Below are 18,027 nucleotides of genomic sequence, written 5' to 3' on the forward strand. Positions count from 1 at the left end.
TATCTCCCTGATGAAGCCTTTATAATGAGTGTATCTTGATGCTTGTTTTGTTTTTATCCTGCTTTTTATACAAGTTTCATTAAGTTTGTGATTTCTGTTTTTAACTTTTTCCCTTTATTTGCTTTTTGGAACACCAAGCTTATCACTGCACTGATAGCTGTTTTTTTCAACCTTTAGAAATAAACTATGTAATGAAAAAGGACTTCATACAGTAGTTAGATACCTAATGGTCAAAGGACAGGTAGTTGTTTACATAAGTTCCCAGATCCCTAACTACAGGATCAGCATCAGGGGGAGGTGTGATCGGTGTGATAGCTCCAAGGGAAATCATGCTTTATGAACAATACTATTATTCATTTCTTGGCATTTAGATTTTTTCCATGGTTTTGACACCAGTTAGTTTATGGAAGCACCTTCTTGGAGGATCTTGGTGCTTTTTGGGGGAGTTAATGTTGGCACCAAGTTTACAGCCATCTGCAAACTTGGTCTGCCTTAAATCCATCATGTTGGCTTTGACCTCTGAGAAGTAAATGCCAAGACTGGCTCAGACTGAACCCTGAGGTACACCACTAGTGACAGATCTTTTGGAGGATGTAAAGCTACCCATCCAAATTTCTAGGCTTTTGCTTGAGCCCATTGGCTATTCAATGAGTTATATGGGAGGGGGGCTAAATTTAGCTGGGAGAGTTTATCAGTGATGCACTAGTGTGGAATTGCATCGATTACACCTTGTAAAGGCAAAGTGGTGTACTGATTTGGTGTCATCCATTTTTTCTTTAACCTTCAAAGGAGTCAACTAGTTTAAGTTGGCAGGATCTGCATTTGACTGTTCTAAAGTGGTTGTGTCGAGAGTTTTGTAGGTTTCTTATATTTTTGCTTAGTAATTGTGTAATCCTTTTCATCGCCTTACATATGAGCTGGTTAAGCTTATGGGTCTATAATTACCTGGGCCTGCTGACACCTCACCTTTGTGCAAGACTATAACTGTTGCTGTCCTCCATTCATTCAGCACAAAGCATAAGAGTGTGGATTTCAAAATTCTTGGTCTTCCTTCATATGATATCTCTGATATTATTGTTACTAAGAGGTCATACAGAAAATGGTAAATTAGGCACATAGGAATCATATGATGCAGAGTTACCAAAATGGTGAAAGAAATAAAGTAGCAAGGTACAATATTTAAAAAGGGTGATATGCACTTGTTGGAATAGGAGGTGTGATTGATTTAAATATGCTGAATTGTTTGGAAATAAGATTAGGGGAATGGTGTTGGAGCAGTAAGGCAGCAGTGGCAAAAGAGGAGCAAGTAACAGCTGAAAGGCGACAGTTCAAAACTGACACGAGTAAGTGCTGCTCCACAGAGTGGGTAGTAGTGCTCTGGAATGGATTACTGGAAGGAAGTGACATGGTGGTAGATTAAACTGAAACTGCATGGGAAGAGAATTTGGAAAAGGTAGGGGGCAGTTGTACATGGAATAGGTTCAACACTTGAATGGATTTGATTGAACAAAGAAGTGCTTTGTCAGTATCCTTAACTGGCGTGACTTGCATAAAAAGCTTACTGGAAACATATCCTAAACCGGCTATCACCTTGCTAATTAATACTGGCACAGAACAGAATGCTATTACAGTTTTTGTCATCGCTTAGACTAAACTACATCATTATTTTGTGCTTTAGTATCAAGGCTCTTAAAAGTCTAAAGGTCATACTAATCCTTATGTGCTGTGGCTGCAAGCAGATCTAAAATTTCCAGCCCTTAAACTGTTTGTGAACCTCAGACTTGGCCGTACCAGCTAGGCTGCAACAGAAACTAAATACTGCTGCAGAGGTTCGGAACTGGGAATGTTTGAGAATTGCACCCTTTGTTCTGTAACGCACAACAAAATCTGCAAAGCACATATCCCTTATTTGTTGCTTCCAAGCACATACATGCATATGATTGTACAGATGTTATATGCAGTTTTGTGTGTGTAATTTAATCCCTGATCAAGTTTCCCTAAATAAAATGGTCCCTTTACATGCAAACAGTTTCTGCACCCTTGGGTGGGGTTTTCTCTTGCTTGCAGTTTTAAACAATGAATTGTGTATTTAACTATGAACGTAGTGAGGGAGGTCTACCTTCACATGACTGGTTGCAGGGGGCCCTTGCCTCTTTCAGAAGCCAGTTTTTAGTATTATTTCTTGTGGGTTCTTAGCAGGTTTGTTTCTCTATGAGTTAACATCGTTATCAGCAAACGTGCTACTTTTACACTCTTGAGGCAGAATCTACACTAAACCAGTATGTTTACTGTGTGTGTGCGGCTTCTAATGTTTCAGCACTCCAGCACGTTTCTCCTTTCTCCTTCACATGCTCCCCTCAGTGACAACATATGTTTGCATCAACAGAAAGCATTTTGCATAGATTTCAGAAAACTAAACTTAAATATGAGATAAACCATTATTTTGTGAACAGTAAGTTATTAAAACTGTACAAATAGCAATGTTATCTGTAAGTATTCTTTACAGTGATAAGTCAGTGCATTCATAGTTTTACACTGAATACTATATTGTAATGCACATAAACCCAGAATTAGATTTTCTGCTAAACTTTCCCATATGTCTCGTATCTTAAACTGTACCACCTAGTCACATATTGTTAGAACACTTTTGTTAACCAGACGGAAGTTTTCATGACTGTGAATTTCTCCAAGCATAATTTCAGATCTATGAAAATAAATGCTTAATTATATAATTAACAATAAGAATAATACTGAGCATCTCTAAAGATGTGCAGCTTAAAGTGCAAATATCAAATATAGCTTTTTTCAATAACATCTAAGGTTTCACTTGATATGCAACAGTTTGTAAGTCGCTAGTTTTTTGAAATATTGAGTATAATATGGAAATATTGTTTTTCATAGTTACTAACAAATTAGCAATAGCTCAAGTATACTGTTATATGAATTGGCATTACCAATAAATTTCCCTGTCTTCCACCGTACCATCAGTCACACCACACCACTCAGTAATATCTAAGGCTCTCAGTTATGAAAACAGGAACACTGATATGAAAATATGAATAATAAATGACTAATGGTGATTAAGTTCTCTGCTGCATCACACCCTAGATTAACAATCTGTGTTATTTTGTTAACATTTCTCTGAACTTTCTAATACTAACTGTTAAGTTGCTTAAGAAAACAGACTTAAAAGTCAACATCATAAGGAGCTTCAAGTGTGAACTAGAAAGATACACAAGGCATTTTAGTCTTGAGTGAGTTAAATAAGTAATGTAGTAGACAGCTTATTGTTTTTGTTTGTTGTGCACTGTGTGCAAACAGATTAGTCATGCTAATATTAGATGTGGGTAGGCAGGAAATTCTTAACCATCTTGGATAATGACTTCTCTCATTCTGTATGTGTAGTTGATCTGATGCAGACATATTTCACACGCAAACAGGCCACTACATTAGGAGGTAATTGGGAGTGCAGCAAACTTAATGCTCCCATAGCCATGCATTCTTAAACTACAGTCCTCGAAAATAAAATTGCATGTCCTTTTAAAATAAAATCAGTGAGTTGCAGAAGAAAGGCCTCTGGATGAGCAGATATTTAAAGCGTCTGCAAAGCAACTTTAACTCGCCAAATGTATTTATTTTTTTACTTTATGTACAGCAGGGATACATCTAGATTATTTAGATGGCAACAGATGTAGCGTTGTCAGCACCATGTTAATTTTTTTACCTTCATTTATGACTGTTTCGAGAAATCTGTGTACTGGGGTATATGCTATGATTTTACTGTCTTTATGCAAGTAAGATAGTAGCCCTTTAATGCACATTTGAAATCCTTTACACGAGAGTCATGGTACTATCTGTATAGAAAAATGTGCAACCATAGCCGCCTGATAAAATTGCTTTTTAAAACATTTTGGATCAGTTAATAAAAATGCTTTGCAGTTTCCAGGAATCTTACTTGGTTTTACTTTCCATATTTCTAGGTACGGTTGGAGAATGGTGGAAAGTATTATAATGCTCATATTCAGGAGGTCGGACATGACAGCAGTTTTGTGACAGTCTTCATTGAAGAACTTGCTGAAAAGTAAGAGAATACAAAAAATGTCACTGTAGCTTAATGTATTTTTGATGCAAAATGTTGCAATCTATTTTTGACAGTCTGTCCATCTTGTGTATGTTTGTGCAGACATGGACATGTAATAGAGGAATGTCACTAAACATATCTCTCAAGTGTACCTCATTATGAGGAACATACTTCATTTGGTGTCTTAAAAAGTTCATGTTCCTCAAAGTTCCACATTGAAAGACTCTGTCACACATTCAGTGTTAGGAATTTTTTTAATTGAAATCCATTGTAAATAGAAGTGAATCATATTAATTCATTAAAAGATCTTCTTTATAAGTAAAACCAGCTTATGTTAACCATCTTATAACCTTCCTTGCTGAAGTTGTTAGTAAGCCATTAGTATGTGTTCCACATTTTGCCCATTTGTTCCACATTAAGAGGGCTAGTGTTCCTCATTTTGGACATGGAAGGTTGAGAGCTATGTCACTAAACCTCAAAACATTTTAAATGTCACTTAAGAGCACATTTATCATTAAACTCCATAAATGATCCCCATTCAACAAATCCATCCACAACCCCTTGTTCCTATTTTAGTGATAATCATCTAAAGCCTAGGTTTACACCACTGGGTGGCATTCAACAAATATTCGTTGGTAAATGATACACTACTCCTAAAGGCATATTTGAAGATTGCATGACTGGTGTTTGCTGAAATGTTTCTTCATGGATGGATCACTAGTAATCCATATATATATAACTTGGAACAGAAGTGTGGTTTTCTTGAGCTTCACATTTTTTTCTGCAGCTGAAGTTTCAGTTGAATGCCATTTGAGAGTATAAGTGGAGTGGTTGGCATGTGGTGCTGCTGAGTTGTCTTCTACGCACCATTCAGCTTGGTCTACCTCTGTTCACGGCTCTAAATTAGGGTTCCTTTAGTTTGGCAAATACACATGCCATGTGTTCAGCCTGTTTACAGCACCCTACAATTTTTTTTTGTTGCATCTCTGACCACACTAGGTACCACTGTAACCAAATGCATACATTTCATGGTATATTATTGGATTCTGAAGCATACCAAATATGAGCTGTACCTGAAATGATGCTACTTTTACAGTATTGTCCCAGTCCACTGTCCTGGTATTATTTACTATGCCTGTTCATCACCACTGCATATAATTAATCCATCTATGATAAAATAATGGCTGCTGTCCTAGACCAATATTAATTTTCATTGTCTTGACCTTAACACAACTAATTGACCATATACATTAGTCCCAGCCCCAGCTCAATCGACAGCCATATACCATACTCCATATTACAACTGTCACAGAGCCATCCACTCTTTTTCCACTGCACCATCAAGATGGATCTATGTGGCTGATTCTGGAGTAAAACTGATCAATACCATAGTTGCAAACTTGGGTATCCCTTATGAAGCAAAGAATTTTGTATATAGACTAACCTTTCTAGCACAATCTGTAATAACTGTGAATTAATTACTGCTCTAGAGCAAATGGGTAGGTGTATTAGTAAGGGAGCTTTGCTTCCCTTTCACCTCCATGTCTAATTTCATAGTTTATATGACCAAACTAAGCCCCTCCCCAAGCAACTATTTAAAAAAAATATTGCACAGCAGTTTTTTCTGATGGCAGACGTTTTGTTAAACATTAAATATGTAAGTTGTGAGTGGAGGAGTGAAGGGAGTTTTTCACTGTCTACAGAATTTTGGCTCAGATTAGAAGTCAGTCACAGTGGAAGGGATGGAGTACAGACTGCATTTCTGTGAATTGGTGCAAAGCTGATAGATCTCTTGGCTCTGAGCAGAGTTGGAATCTTTTCCAAACTAAGTACACTTTTTGCAACTTAATTTGCACTGTGCTGTACTTATACATTTGCTTATTTATATTGGTGCTGTATTCCCACCCACCCTCACTGTTGGTATCTTGTTCTTATACTTGGTGACTTTGCAGTTGCCCGCCCCTACTGTAATGTTCGTCTGGAACCCCCCCCCCCCAGTCTAATGTCATTAGCTCATTTTACCTATTACAGAGAGAACATTGGAGAATGCCAACCCACTTAGTTTGTTAAGCTTGAATTATCTTCTGCTCCTCCTTTCTCCCTTTCCACTTTACTAAAAAAAAAAAAACACCTGCTCCTCCTTTCTCCCTTTCCACTTTACTAAAAAAAAAAAATGCTAGAATCTCCCTGTGTTCTGACTGAGTGTGCTTCTCAGCTGATAAGTATATTTCTGGCACTGAGTGGAATAAAACAATTGAATTGAGTTCAGAATACATTTTGAATAAATTGAATTTATTTAAACTGTATTTACTTTAGTACTGTGTGATAGCTTGCACTGCACTTGAATTGGTTTTAGTGCTATTTTAGCTGCTTTTCTGTAAAAAAAAAAAAAAAAAAAAACACCTCTAAGCCTGTCTCCTACCTTTCCTGTAACTAGTGTAGTCCAGATACAGATTTGCTGTATCCAGGGCTCTATGTAAGCTTCTGAGCCCCCCCAAGCCTTTCTGTGTTGGAGAGAAGCCTTCTAGCTTATCAGTGGGAGTGGTAAGCACTAGGTATCCCATCTACCACAAGAGAAGTGGTTTCTGGCCCAGAAATTGTAGTTTATTGGCCCTTTGGGCAGTTTTTCCATTTTTCTCTTTCAACTTCCTGATTTAAAACCCCACATTTGCACTTGTTTCCCCCCTTCCTGTAATTAGTCTAGTCCAGATAGAGATTTGCTGTATCCAGGCCTGTTTGTAAGCTTCTGAGCCCCCCTAGCCTTTCTGTGTTGGAGGGAAGCCTGCTAGCTCATCAGTGGGAGTGGTAAGCCCTAGGTAACATATCTGCCACATAAGGAGTGGTTTCTGGCCCAGAAATTGTAGCTATTGGCTGTTTGGGCAATTTTTCCATTTCTCTCAACTTTCTGATTTAAAAGCCTGCATTTGCACGTTTCATTCCTGTAACTAGTCTAGTCCAGATACAGATTCTTAGTTTTAGCACTTGAATTTGCTTATTCGTGCTCAGCACTTGTTCAGAACTTGTAAGCACTAAAGTTACAAATTACTATAGCACTCAACATTCCTGGTTACCTAGAGGAAAACATTTTTCATACTTACTTTTCTCACTTGCTTAGAAAAAACAGTTCTTGTACTCACTTTCCTCACTTATCTAGAGGAAAATAGTTTTTTATTCAGGCATGTCCAGTGGTCAGCTCCCATTGTTCTCTCCTATCTGATGAATCTGACCATCTTGGGACAATGTAACAATTGTCTCATGTACACAGACAACCCTCTCCTCCTACCAGCCAACACTACAACCTGTGAGAGATTCACTTGTCTAGCCAAACTGGAGGTAAAGCTCTCTCCAATCAAGACTGAACTTGACAGTCAAGATGAGAAGGTAAACATTTGCACCACACCACACTCATCACATAGTCCCACTAAATCTACACCAAAATCCACACATAGAAGCACAAAAACATTCACAGAGGCTCTCAATAATCTGCTCAAGCAACAGAGACCTCCAAAGCAGAAACTCAAGCAACCTCCACCCCCCCCAACACAACCCAAATGACACATATCCCACAGACTCAGTGTGCCACTCAACCACAGCCCATAAGGCAAAACAACATACCCAACACACTAGTCATAGATGACTCTCTAGTCAGGCACACTGATGTCCCACTCACCAGGCTAAACAAGGAGAAGGCTATTGTCAGCTGCCTGTTGGGTGCCAGGATCCACCTAATACCCCACACACTTGGGTCACTCCACAACAAGTACAAATATGACTGTCATTGTCCATGTTGGTCTGAATGAACTGAGGTGTACCACCCTGGACTGCATGAAGAGAGACATGGAAGAGCTCACCGATCTTGTAGCCCAGGCAGGTATGACCCTAGCCCTGAGTAGCATTCTGCCATCACCCAGAATTATACTGCATTACAAGGACAAAATGATTGACTTGAACAATTGGTTAAGCTTCTGGTGTCATTCCAAAGAGATCCAGCATCTTTCTGCCTGGGACGACATGGTCGACAGACCACGATGCTTTACCAGAGATTGCCTGCAACTGTCGCCCCTGGGATTCCGGATACTGGCTAAGGTTCCTGCCACCCCTATAGTGCCTTTTTTAGGCAAGGTTCAAATGACAAATTCACCACCGTAACGGGAACAGGCAAGCCAAAACTAAGGATAAATGCTACTCGATACTAGAAGTCTAAATCTCAAAATGCACTCACTCGAGGCACTCCTTAAAATGGAGAACATCGATATCTGTGCGGTGACTGAGACCTGGTTCAAGGCTCCAGAGAGCACCCCTGCACTACCAGGCTATAACTCATACCACATTTTTCGGCCATGTACCCTAGACTGAAACACCAAAGGCGGAGGTGTGTCCATATTCATTAAGGATATCCACACCTCCAGGCTAGTTGCTCAGCATAATCCATCCGAGGTTATCCAAGTGCAACTAACTCTGGGCAAAACTGCAATCCAAATTGTAGCTTGCTACAGATCCCCCACCATGCCCCAGGATTCCCACTCTTTCTTGATATACTGGAAAATATTAGGGTTCAACCAAGCTCCGTAATGGGTGATTTCAACTACCCCACCATTAACTGGAAAAACTACTCGTGCACCAACTCCTTCACTCAATGCTTTCTGGAATTCATAAATTCCATTGCCCTGGATCAACTTATCCACACCCCCACCAGGGGGCGACAGTGTCCTAGACCTAGTCATTACCAAAATGAGTGACCAGTGTTCCACACCTGAAGTCGTCAACTCATTGGTTCGATCCGACCATAAGCTAATCACCCTAGATGTCCACATCCCACCCCCACCTTCCATTAAGGAAACCACGGTAAAACATTTCTCCTAAGCCAACTTCATACTTAAGACAGAAGTGCCGAACTTATACAGTTATGACTGCTGAATCCTACACAAATGCACTCTGTAAGCACTTAAATGAGTGCATGGATTGTGCTATCCCAACCAGAACCAAGACACTATCTTCCAAAAAGAGGATGCCAGTCTGGTGGTCCCCTGCCATAAACAAACTGTACAATAGAAGGAAGAAACTGTTGCAAAAGAGAGTAAATCCCATGAGTGGAGGAGCTCCCTGGTCAGCCCCAGTAAGAAGCTGAGAACCCTTATAAGATCATCCAAAGCTAGCTACGAAAACAAAATTGCCACTGATTCTAAGGACAACCACAAAGCATTCTGTAGCTATGTCAAGAATATGAATGGCAGCACCCAGATCTGTTCTGAGTTACAGCACGACACGAAAATGACAGAACCAACTGATATTGCCAACATCCTGGCAGGTTCAGTGCTAACTTTACCCCCCTCTCATCCCCCTAAAAGGCCCATTTCTGTACAGGAAGAATGCAGAGTCCGTGTAATCACAACTATACAGGTAAAACCTGCACTCTGTAAAGCCAAAAACACGGTATCCATGGGACCAGACAACATTCCAGGGTGTGTTTTACATGAACTTCAGAACGAGCTGGCTCCCCACCTATGCACCATGTTCAGTCATAGCCTTACATCAGGCTTTGTGCCCACTGAATGGGGCACAGTAGCAGTTATCCCGCGTCATAAAGGGGGAGCCACCACTGATCCCAGGAACTATCGTCCTGTTAGCCTGATGAGCCTAGTCCGCAAGGCCATGGAACGTATCATCATGGAACTCATAAACAAAGACATTGGTAATCTCCAAACTCTGGACCCCACCCAGTTTGGGTTTGTGAAAGGCAGATCATGCCTCCTGAACCTGATTGACTTCTTTAAAGCAGTCACCAAAGCCGTAGACGAGGGTAAGGTGGTTCACACAGCCTATCTTGACCTCGCCAAGGCTTTCAATGCCATCCCCCATTCTGGAATTATAGCTAAACTCACTAAACTAGGTATAAATCCCTGCATCACAAGATGGGTTGCCAACTGGCTCACTGACAGAACACACTGTCAAAGTTGCAGACTCAAAATCTTACTTCAAACTAGTGATAAGTGGAGTACTACAGGGTTCAGTCCTGGGACCTCTCCTGTTTATCTACTTCCCTGAAGTACAGGCCAACACAGAAGGCCTCTGCCTAGCGAAGTTCACAGATGACTGCAAACTAGGAGCCATAGTAGAGTTCCCAAATGATGTGGACATCACTGAGGGGCTCACTGAGACAGATGCCTGGTGTCAGAGCCATGGCCTCAAGCTCAATGCCAAAAGTGCATTGTCATCCCCTTTGGTAAAAACTCTGTATCCATAAACTACCACATAGGCGGCAGTCTACTTAACACCGAATGTGTGATAAGAGACCTTGGGACCCAGGTGGACAGTAGTCTCTCCTTTGATAATCACATCACCACAGTAGTCAGGAAGTCCTATGTGGCACACCTAATCACAAAAGGGTTCTCATCCAGGAAAAAGGTCATTGTTCCCCTCTACTCTACACTCATTAGACCCGTTAATAGAGTACAATGCCCCTTTTGGAATATACCTCAAGACATCAGCAGCAGCTGGAAAGGCCACAGAAGTCCCTCACAAAGAGGATTACTGGCCTCAAACAGATGCCCTGCACTGTCTGCCTCAAACTCCAGCTTTACTCCGTAGCATATTGCCTACTCTGAGGTGATCTCGGCCGAACATGTAAAGCTATGTCAAACACAGAGCCGTTGAACATGCTACACCTAAAGAAATCCCAATCCCTCCAAGCTACATGGTCTAGGGACCTAAACCTTGTCACCACAGTAGACGGTACATGCTGGAGTGATAGATTCCTGTCCAAGAGACTTAACATACTCTGGAACAAGCTACCCATCTATGTCAAGCAAAGTTCCTCATTAGCACTCTTAAAGAAAAATCTTGATGAGTGGATGGGAAATAGGAAATATACCCTGGGGATCACTTCTGTGGCTCTGCTAGACAGTGGCACAGGAAAATAACTTTCTTGGGTGGTGTAGGCCAGGGAACCTTGTTGGCTAGGCTTACTTCAGCCCTTGGGCTGATAGCCTAGTACCTACCTATGCACCTATGTGCATTATACTAAAAAGAATTGCAGTAAGTACAGTTGGTACCATTCAAATATGTATGTAATGATTTTTTTTATAATACTACTGTACAGTTGTCATTTAATTAAGCACAATACATAGTTTTCATTCCGTAGCTTAGGGTCAGTAAATATAACCATGTGTTAATCAGGATGACTGAATGTTGTCATTTCAGTAAAGGATAGACAGGGAGCAGTATGGAGTCTGTTAAATCATCGAATGCTTAAAAAAGCAAATGATGATTTATCGAACCTATGTAAATGAAAGGTCACAATCTCGAATGCTTAGAACAGTGTCCCCCCCCCCCCCACCCCAAGGGAAAAAAAAATCGCTGTTCCATAAAATGAATAAGTAAAACAAAGTTGGGGGACTGTGTTCCCCCCACACCCCCTACTTTAATATACCAACTCTGAGATCACACTACGAAAACGGCAAAGTAATGGAAGAGGTCAAGCAATTTTTTTTCCCAGGGAAATAATTCATTTGTATGCCATTTTGTCTTTTCATGCGTTCAAGTTCGATCAAGACGCATTCAAAAGAATACGTCTTCGATCATTTAATATCAACCCCCAATATGTAGGGAGAGCTGTCACACCCTACACTTCCCCGTAATAGTCCTTGTAATTAAAACAAAAAAAAAACTCTTGACAGTTGTCATTTCATACACACGCTGTTTACTTCTGTTAATAAGTGTGATAGCTAAATGTGTAATGTTGATCATTCCCATTACCACAGTGGCATTTTGGGGTTTCTGCCAAGGTAACCCAGTACTGGCAAGCTGTCAAAAGCTCAGACTCACCTCCTTTGCTCTTCCAGTGATAGCTGATTGGCTGAGCATGTCTTGATGGGTAAGCCTTCAGCTTGTCAGAGGAAGTGAATGTTCAGTCTTTCTGCCATGCAAAGAAGAAAGTTCTCTGATACTTCACAGGATTCATTTCTGTTTTTTATCCTGGTGTACTGCTCAGATACCCCTTATTTTGGGATCCCTTTCCTCTCATTTTATTGTTTTTTTTTTTTTTTTTTTTTTTTTATTTTAAAAAAGAAAACAATTGGTATTTTATTTCTGTCATTGTTTACAGCATTTCCTGTGGAAATTTTGACTTGTAACAGTCTGCCCTTCTGTTCCTATGTTGCAGTATTCATTACATGAGGGGATTGCCTGCCATAAACAATCCCGATGGCTGGCCAGTATACAAATGCCTTTTACCACTGCTAAGTACATGGGACATCACACGTATGTCCAAGGTAGGCATCTGACATAAAAGTGATGTCCGCACATATCCTCAGAACTTCTCTGCTGCCAGTCTGAATGCCATCTTATACCATCAGATCTGCTCGCCCAAGCTGTTAGTTGTTGTACAAGCATGTTCAGATAAGTGCCCCATTGTTTTTTTTTCTTTTACATTTACTACTGCTTTTCTGTCTGAGGTTACATGTCATCCGTGAATGGGAGGTGCCATTGTGGAAGACAAATTCCTCATAAAGATTCCCAGGACCAGTGTTTTTGTTTAGGCCCTAATAACAACCACAAGTCTTGCTCTATATGTCAGGTGTTTTGTTTCCAAAACTATGCGTAGCCACCTTCATTGTCTCAATATTTGCTTAGAGAATCAAAGACTTGAGGTTAATGTGCGACATTATGGAGGATATGTCTGGCCCTTCAGTTGATCTCGCGAAGAATGCCAAAAAGCACAGGCCTGAAACTTTCCCTGCACTTCCATCATAGACGTCCCTTTCAAGGCCAGTGAAGGCCTGGATGCCTGTTCAGAATTTGGCTTGGATTCCTCACCAGTAACCGGAGCAGAAGCAGTCAGGAAGTCTGCCACTGGCATGTCCTCTGAGGTGTTGCAGATGTCTATTTCGAATGAGCAATGGGACCATAGGCTTATTATCGGAACACCTTTGAGGTATTCCTCAGATCTTGGTTTGAGAGGAAGTGCCAATGATAGTTATAGAATGCCAGCCTACGTTGGGTCCCTTCACCTTCCATAAAGCTGTGGTGCCCCTTAAAAAGAAACAAAACCTCTTCCTGCTACTCAGGAACCACCTCCTGACTGACAGGCTTTCACACAGGGATTATTTCATGCATTTATGGCTTTAAAGCCTCCTACTGGTGTTTCTCTTACTCGCCCACCTTCTACTACTTCCCTTCAGAAAAAGTTTAGGGACCAAGTTTGATCTGAGGATAAGGATTCCTCAGAGGATGAGTCTTTTGTATACTCTGCCCAAAATCAATCCCCCCCAGGAGTATGCATCACCTGAGGAGGAGTCCAATGGAACTGAATCCCCTGTTGAAGACACCACCTTTGGTGGAGACCATTGCTTGTATGAGGGAGTTTTTTCAAGTGGGACTCCTCACAGGTTACCGATGTGTAGAGAAGATACTATGATTTACTCCAGATAGATCCATGTTCTCCGTTTGCTGTACCACCAGTTTTGCCAGCCTTTCTGGATGCTTTCACCTCTGCTTCTAGCATCCAGACTCTTAACCTCCTGCCTCAAATTGCCAGGTAAGTTCTGTAAAGTGCCAGAGGACTGCAGATTCTGCTATAAGTAATCTGTTGCAGAACCAGTGGTTGTTTCTTTAGCTACTGGTATGCCATTTCCATGCCTCCTCTTTCAGATAAGGAGAGTAAAACCATGGAAAGGCTGGGGTAAAAAGTGTACATTTCCGCTTCTCTTGCCTTTATGGCAATTACCTGTCTGACCCATATGAATAAGTATGCTTTGGCCTTTCTCTGGCCTCTCGGCTACTAACTTGATCTTCCAGATTCCGATGTTAAGTCTCAGTTTCTCTGTTTTGGGGCTTCCTCCCAAGGGGTATACCACGCCATTAGATGCAGTTATGATGCTGTTGAGTGATTTGCCAGGGCTGCTGCCTTTGGTTCTGTGTTAAGGAGAGATACTTGTGGTTAAGGCTGCAATCTCATCTGAAGATTTTAAAGGTCAAGCTAATAAATGGCACCATTGGATAATGATGCCTTGTTTGGTACTGCAGCTGCCACCTTGTTCAAGTCTTGCAGAAGAAAGTTAGAGTTGCAGGATTTAAAACTTCTCTGTGTCTGCAGTCCCCAAATTCCCAAGAAACTGTCCAGTTAAGATGCTTTTATCAGGAAGCAATCCTGAAACTCCCCATTCTAGAGATAAAAGGTGTGGCGGGAGACCTGCTCCTTCCAAACTCTCAGCCTTATTCTCAAAAGCGGTCTTTTACAGACAAGCCAGGTAGTCTGACTACCTGGCTCTTTCTAGTCTCATTTCCTTCTGTCAGCAGCTTACTCTATCCCTTCCAGTCTGGGAACACATCACTCAAGATTCGTGGGTTCTGTCCTTTGTCCACAAAAGATATTTCATGGCTGGGAAAGTTCTTCCTCCTTTCATAGGAATTCCTCAACCACTTAGAACAATTTTTCTTCCCAGAGGTGATCCAAAAGCTTGATATACCAGGGAACTGTTAAAGAAGTTCCACCCTCCGAGGGAAAGAGATTTCTACTCAAGAATGTTCCTGGTTCCCAGGAAAGATGGCCCATGGAGACCCATTCTGGACCTTTCTCACCTTAACACTTAAAGGTCCCCAGCCTTTCTTATGCTTTCCCTCCAAATTCTGTTCCATCCCATTCTTCAGCGGGCCTATTTTGCCTCCCTGGATATCAAGGATGCCTACCTTACATGTTCCCTTTCACCCCCTTTACAGAAGATTTCTATGTTTTTCCGTTGCTTCCTCACATTTTAATTTCTCTGCTTTTCGTTTGGTTTCTGTACAGCACCCAGGGTATTTACAAAATGTTTAACTACAATGATTGCTTTCTGGAGATTTCAGGGCTTACAGATCTCCCCCTGTCTGGATGATCTGTTGCTACGGACACCCCTACCGGAGACCTTGATTCACAACTTCACCTTTACTAATACTCTTTTGCAAAGCTTGTGATTAATAGTTTCAAAAAAAAATCCATGCTAACCCTTTCAATGGACCATATCTTCCTGGGGTGTAAGATTCTGGCATATCTCAAGTTGGCCTGTTTCTCCCCAAAAAATTCTCTGGACAGTCAGTTTCTTCCAAGACTTTCTCCCTGTGCATTCTTTGACAGCCAGGGAGTTTCCTCAAGCTTTTAGGCTTCATGGCTTCTACTATTCCCATGCTACTGATGTTACCCCTTGTTAGACTCCATATGAGTAAGTTTGTGGTACCTGAAATCAGTTTGGATGCAGCATGCTCACTCACTAGAGTTTGTTGTCCCGCTACATGGGCTGGGTAAAGCCTTTACGTCCATGAAGATAGAAGGCTCGTCTTCTCCTTTGCAAGGGAGGGAACACGTAACCGTAAAAGAGATTAGGGCTGTTCTGTTGGCTGCAGGCATTTCATATTCTTTGTCCAGGACTTCTAAAACTATTCACAGATGACAACACATTTCTATTGTATGTGTATGGGAGGGACGAAATCATACCTTCTCTACAGGCTACCTCTTTAGGCATTGGAATTGGCAACTCCATACCAAGTCACTCTGCAGGCAATGTACATAATCTCCAGTCAAAATGTGGCAGATGCACCGAGCAGGTCCTTAACTCAATCCCACGAATGGTTGGTTCACAGTGATGTGTTTCTGGACATTCTCCGCCAGTGTGGCACTCCACAGATAGGTCCTCCCCTTTGAACAAACAACTTACAAAGTTTTGTGCCAGAGTCCCAGGACCTCTGGTATGGAAGGTGGATGCCCTATCAGTCTCTTGGAAGGGGGTATTTTTCTATGCATCCCCCCTTCCCACTTATTCAGAACGTCCTGCTTGAAAATTCAACAGGACAAACCAAAAAATTTGCTGGTGACTCCCTTTTGGCCAAGACAATGTTGTTCCCTCTTCTGCATTTAGCGAAGGGCAATTTTCACAAGTTACCTCACAGGGTGGATCTCCTCACACAAGACAAGGGATCACTCATTCACCGTCACTTGTTAACTCTGCATCTCACACTGTTGGTCTAACTTCTGATTCCTTTTAGACACATTTTCTCTGAAAATGTGCTTAGGGTGTTGCAGGAGGCCAGGAAACTCAATACTAGGAAGTAGTACTAATCTAAATGGAAGAGGTTTTCTATTTGGTGTCTTGTAACCTAAACCCAATAAATGTGGACATTTTTTTGTTTCTAAGTTACTTCTGTGAACTTTAGAAGGCTGGGTTTGCTTATTCTAAGTTCACCTTCAAACCGTTTCTGCATGTCTGCTTCTGTCTCCCCTTTGGTCTCCATATTCGAGGTTAAACTTCCATTAGACCTCTCAGGAAACCCATTCCTCCTCCCTGGGATCGTAATCTTCTTTTGGAAAAGCTCACTCTGGCTCCATTTGAGCCTGCAGTATTGTACCTGGAAGACTGTGCCTTCTAATTGTTATTACTTCAGCCAAGAAGGGTCTTTGAACTACAAGGCTTTATGGCATTTCCACTTTTCCTGTTTTTTTAAAGACACGGTTTCTCTTCATACCAACGCATCCTTTATGCTCAAATTTGTGAATGAGTTTTCATTTGATCAGTTCATTAACTTTCCCTCTCCATAGTCTTACAGTGAAGAGGATACTGCACACATTGGATGTGCAGACAAAGCTCTGTTTTTATTTGAATAAAACTAAAGCTATCAGGAAATCTGATCAGCTTTTTGTCTCTCTCCATCCCAAGTCTCTGGGAATGCCTGCTTCCAAGCAAACTGTTTCTGCTTGGTTTTCTAAAGCAATTTCTTATGTTTTTCATGGTAAGAGTCTTTCTTCTGTTAAGGCTTACTGAACTAGGGATGTAGCTTTCTCTGGTGCTTTTTTCAAAGATTTGGATATCGCCTCTAGTTTAGAAGCAGCAACTTTAACTTCTGTGCATGCAATCGCTAAACATTACAAGTTGGATGGCATGTCCAGGTCAGGTTTTGCTAGAGCCATTCTTCATGGCTTTGTAGAGACCATATCTTCTCCTTCCTGCTTCCTTTTTTCTTCATGAGCTGTGGCACTGTCCCTCACGTAATGAATACTGCAGCATAGGAATAGAAGGGCATAGAGTAGTTGTGTAAAATCTTACCGTAACCATAGATGTCCTTCTCTTCCATGTTGCAATGTTCTATCCCTCCTACCTTCTCTCTGGTTTCTGGTTCTTCTTTCTTTGGATGTGTGTTTTCCTCCTTGGTATCTTAGGCTGATCTTCCTGGAGCATTAAGTTCTGAGGATGGTATGTGCGGATGTCACGTTTTAGGGCTGACGCCTGCCTTGGGTCTGTGTGATGGCCCATGTATCTAGTAGTGTAAAAGGCTTTTGTATACATGCAGAATTGTCTGATCATGTAAAGAATACTGCAACATGAAAGGAAGATATCTATGGTTATGGTAAGATTTTACACAACTATTTATTTGGCATTTGTCTTTGACAAATGTTTTTTACTGTTTCTGAGGAGGCTTTCAGCACTTAACTCTGAAGTACAGTGTGTGTGTGTGTGTGCTGTTGGACACTAGAGCCGTGTCTTTACTGTTTGATTTATTTTCATCTTTTGACAGGAAAATACTGCAGGACCTTTTTTTTAAGCATTTATGCATTATTTGTTTTGTGTATGATATTATTCTTTATGATTTTAACATCAGATTGTGATTTTACATTGAAGTTTTTTGAAAGTGCTGTAGAGATTTTACTCTTCAAACATGAAAATGGATTTTAAATTGCTATTAAACATTATTTTATGGCAGTTTAACATGGTTAAAATTTGTGGAGCTAATTTTAACATTGTTTTGGCACATTGGTTGAACTGCTGTTTGTGCTTTGGAAATTCTTTAACTTTTGTCAGTTGTAAAATAATTCTCAATGTATTTCAAGCTGTTCTTTCGTGATGATAGCACAGTTTGGCAGAGTTAAGTTGCGTGGGGACATAGTTATTACTAGAATCTTTGAGTGTTTATTATGATACATT

At 40.9% G+C, this 18,027-nt stretch overlaps 1 protein-coding gene across 1 annotated transcript in view; it reads left to right on the forward strand.

Annotated features, from left to right (window-relative positions):
• LOC122789830 (putative bifunctional UDP-N-acetylglucosamine transferase and deubiquitinase ALG13) overlaps window positions 1–18,027 on the forward strand; it is a 2,262,889-nt gene that overhangs the window by 71,158 nt on the left and 2,173,704 nt on the right. Inside the window, exon 2 of the mRNA XM_044057268.1 lies at window positions 3,981–4,081. Coding sequence (XP_043913203.1) covers window positions 3,981–4,081 — 101 coding nt within the window. The remainder of the gene's footprint in view (window positions 1–3,980; window positions 4,082–18,027) is intronic.

Source organism: Protopterus annectens, chromosome 15.part0, assembly GCF_019279795.1.
Source record: "Protopterus annectens isolate FY-2018-M chromosome 15.part0, PAN1.0, whole genome shotgun sequence".
Taxonomy (NCBI): domain Eukaryota; kingdom Metazoa; phylum Chordata; order Ceratodontiformes; family Protopteridae; genus Protopterus; species Protopterus annectens.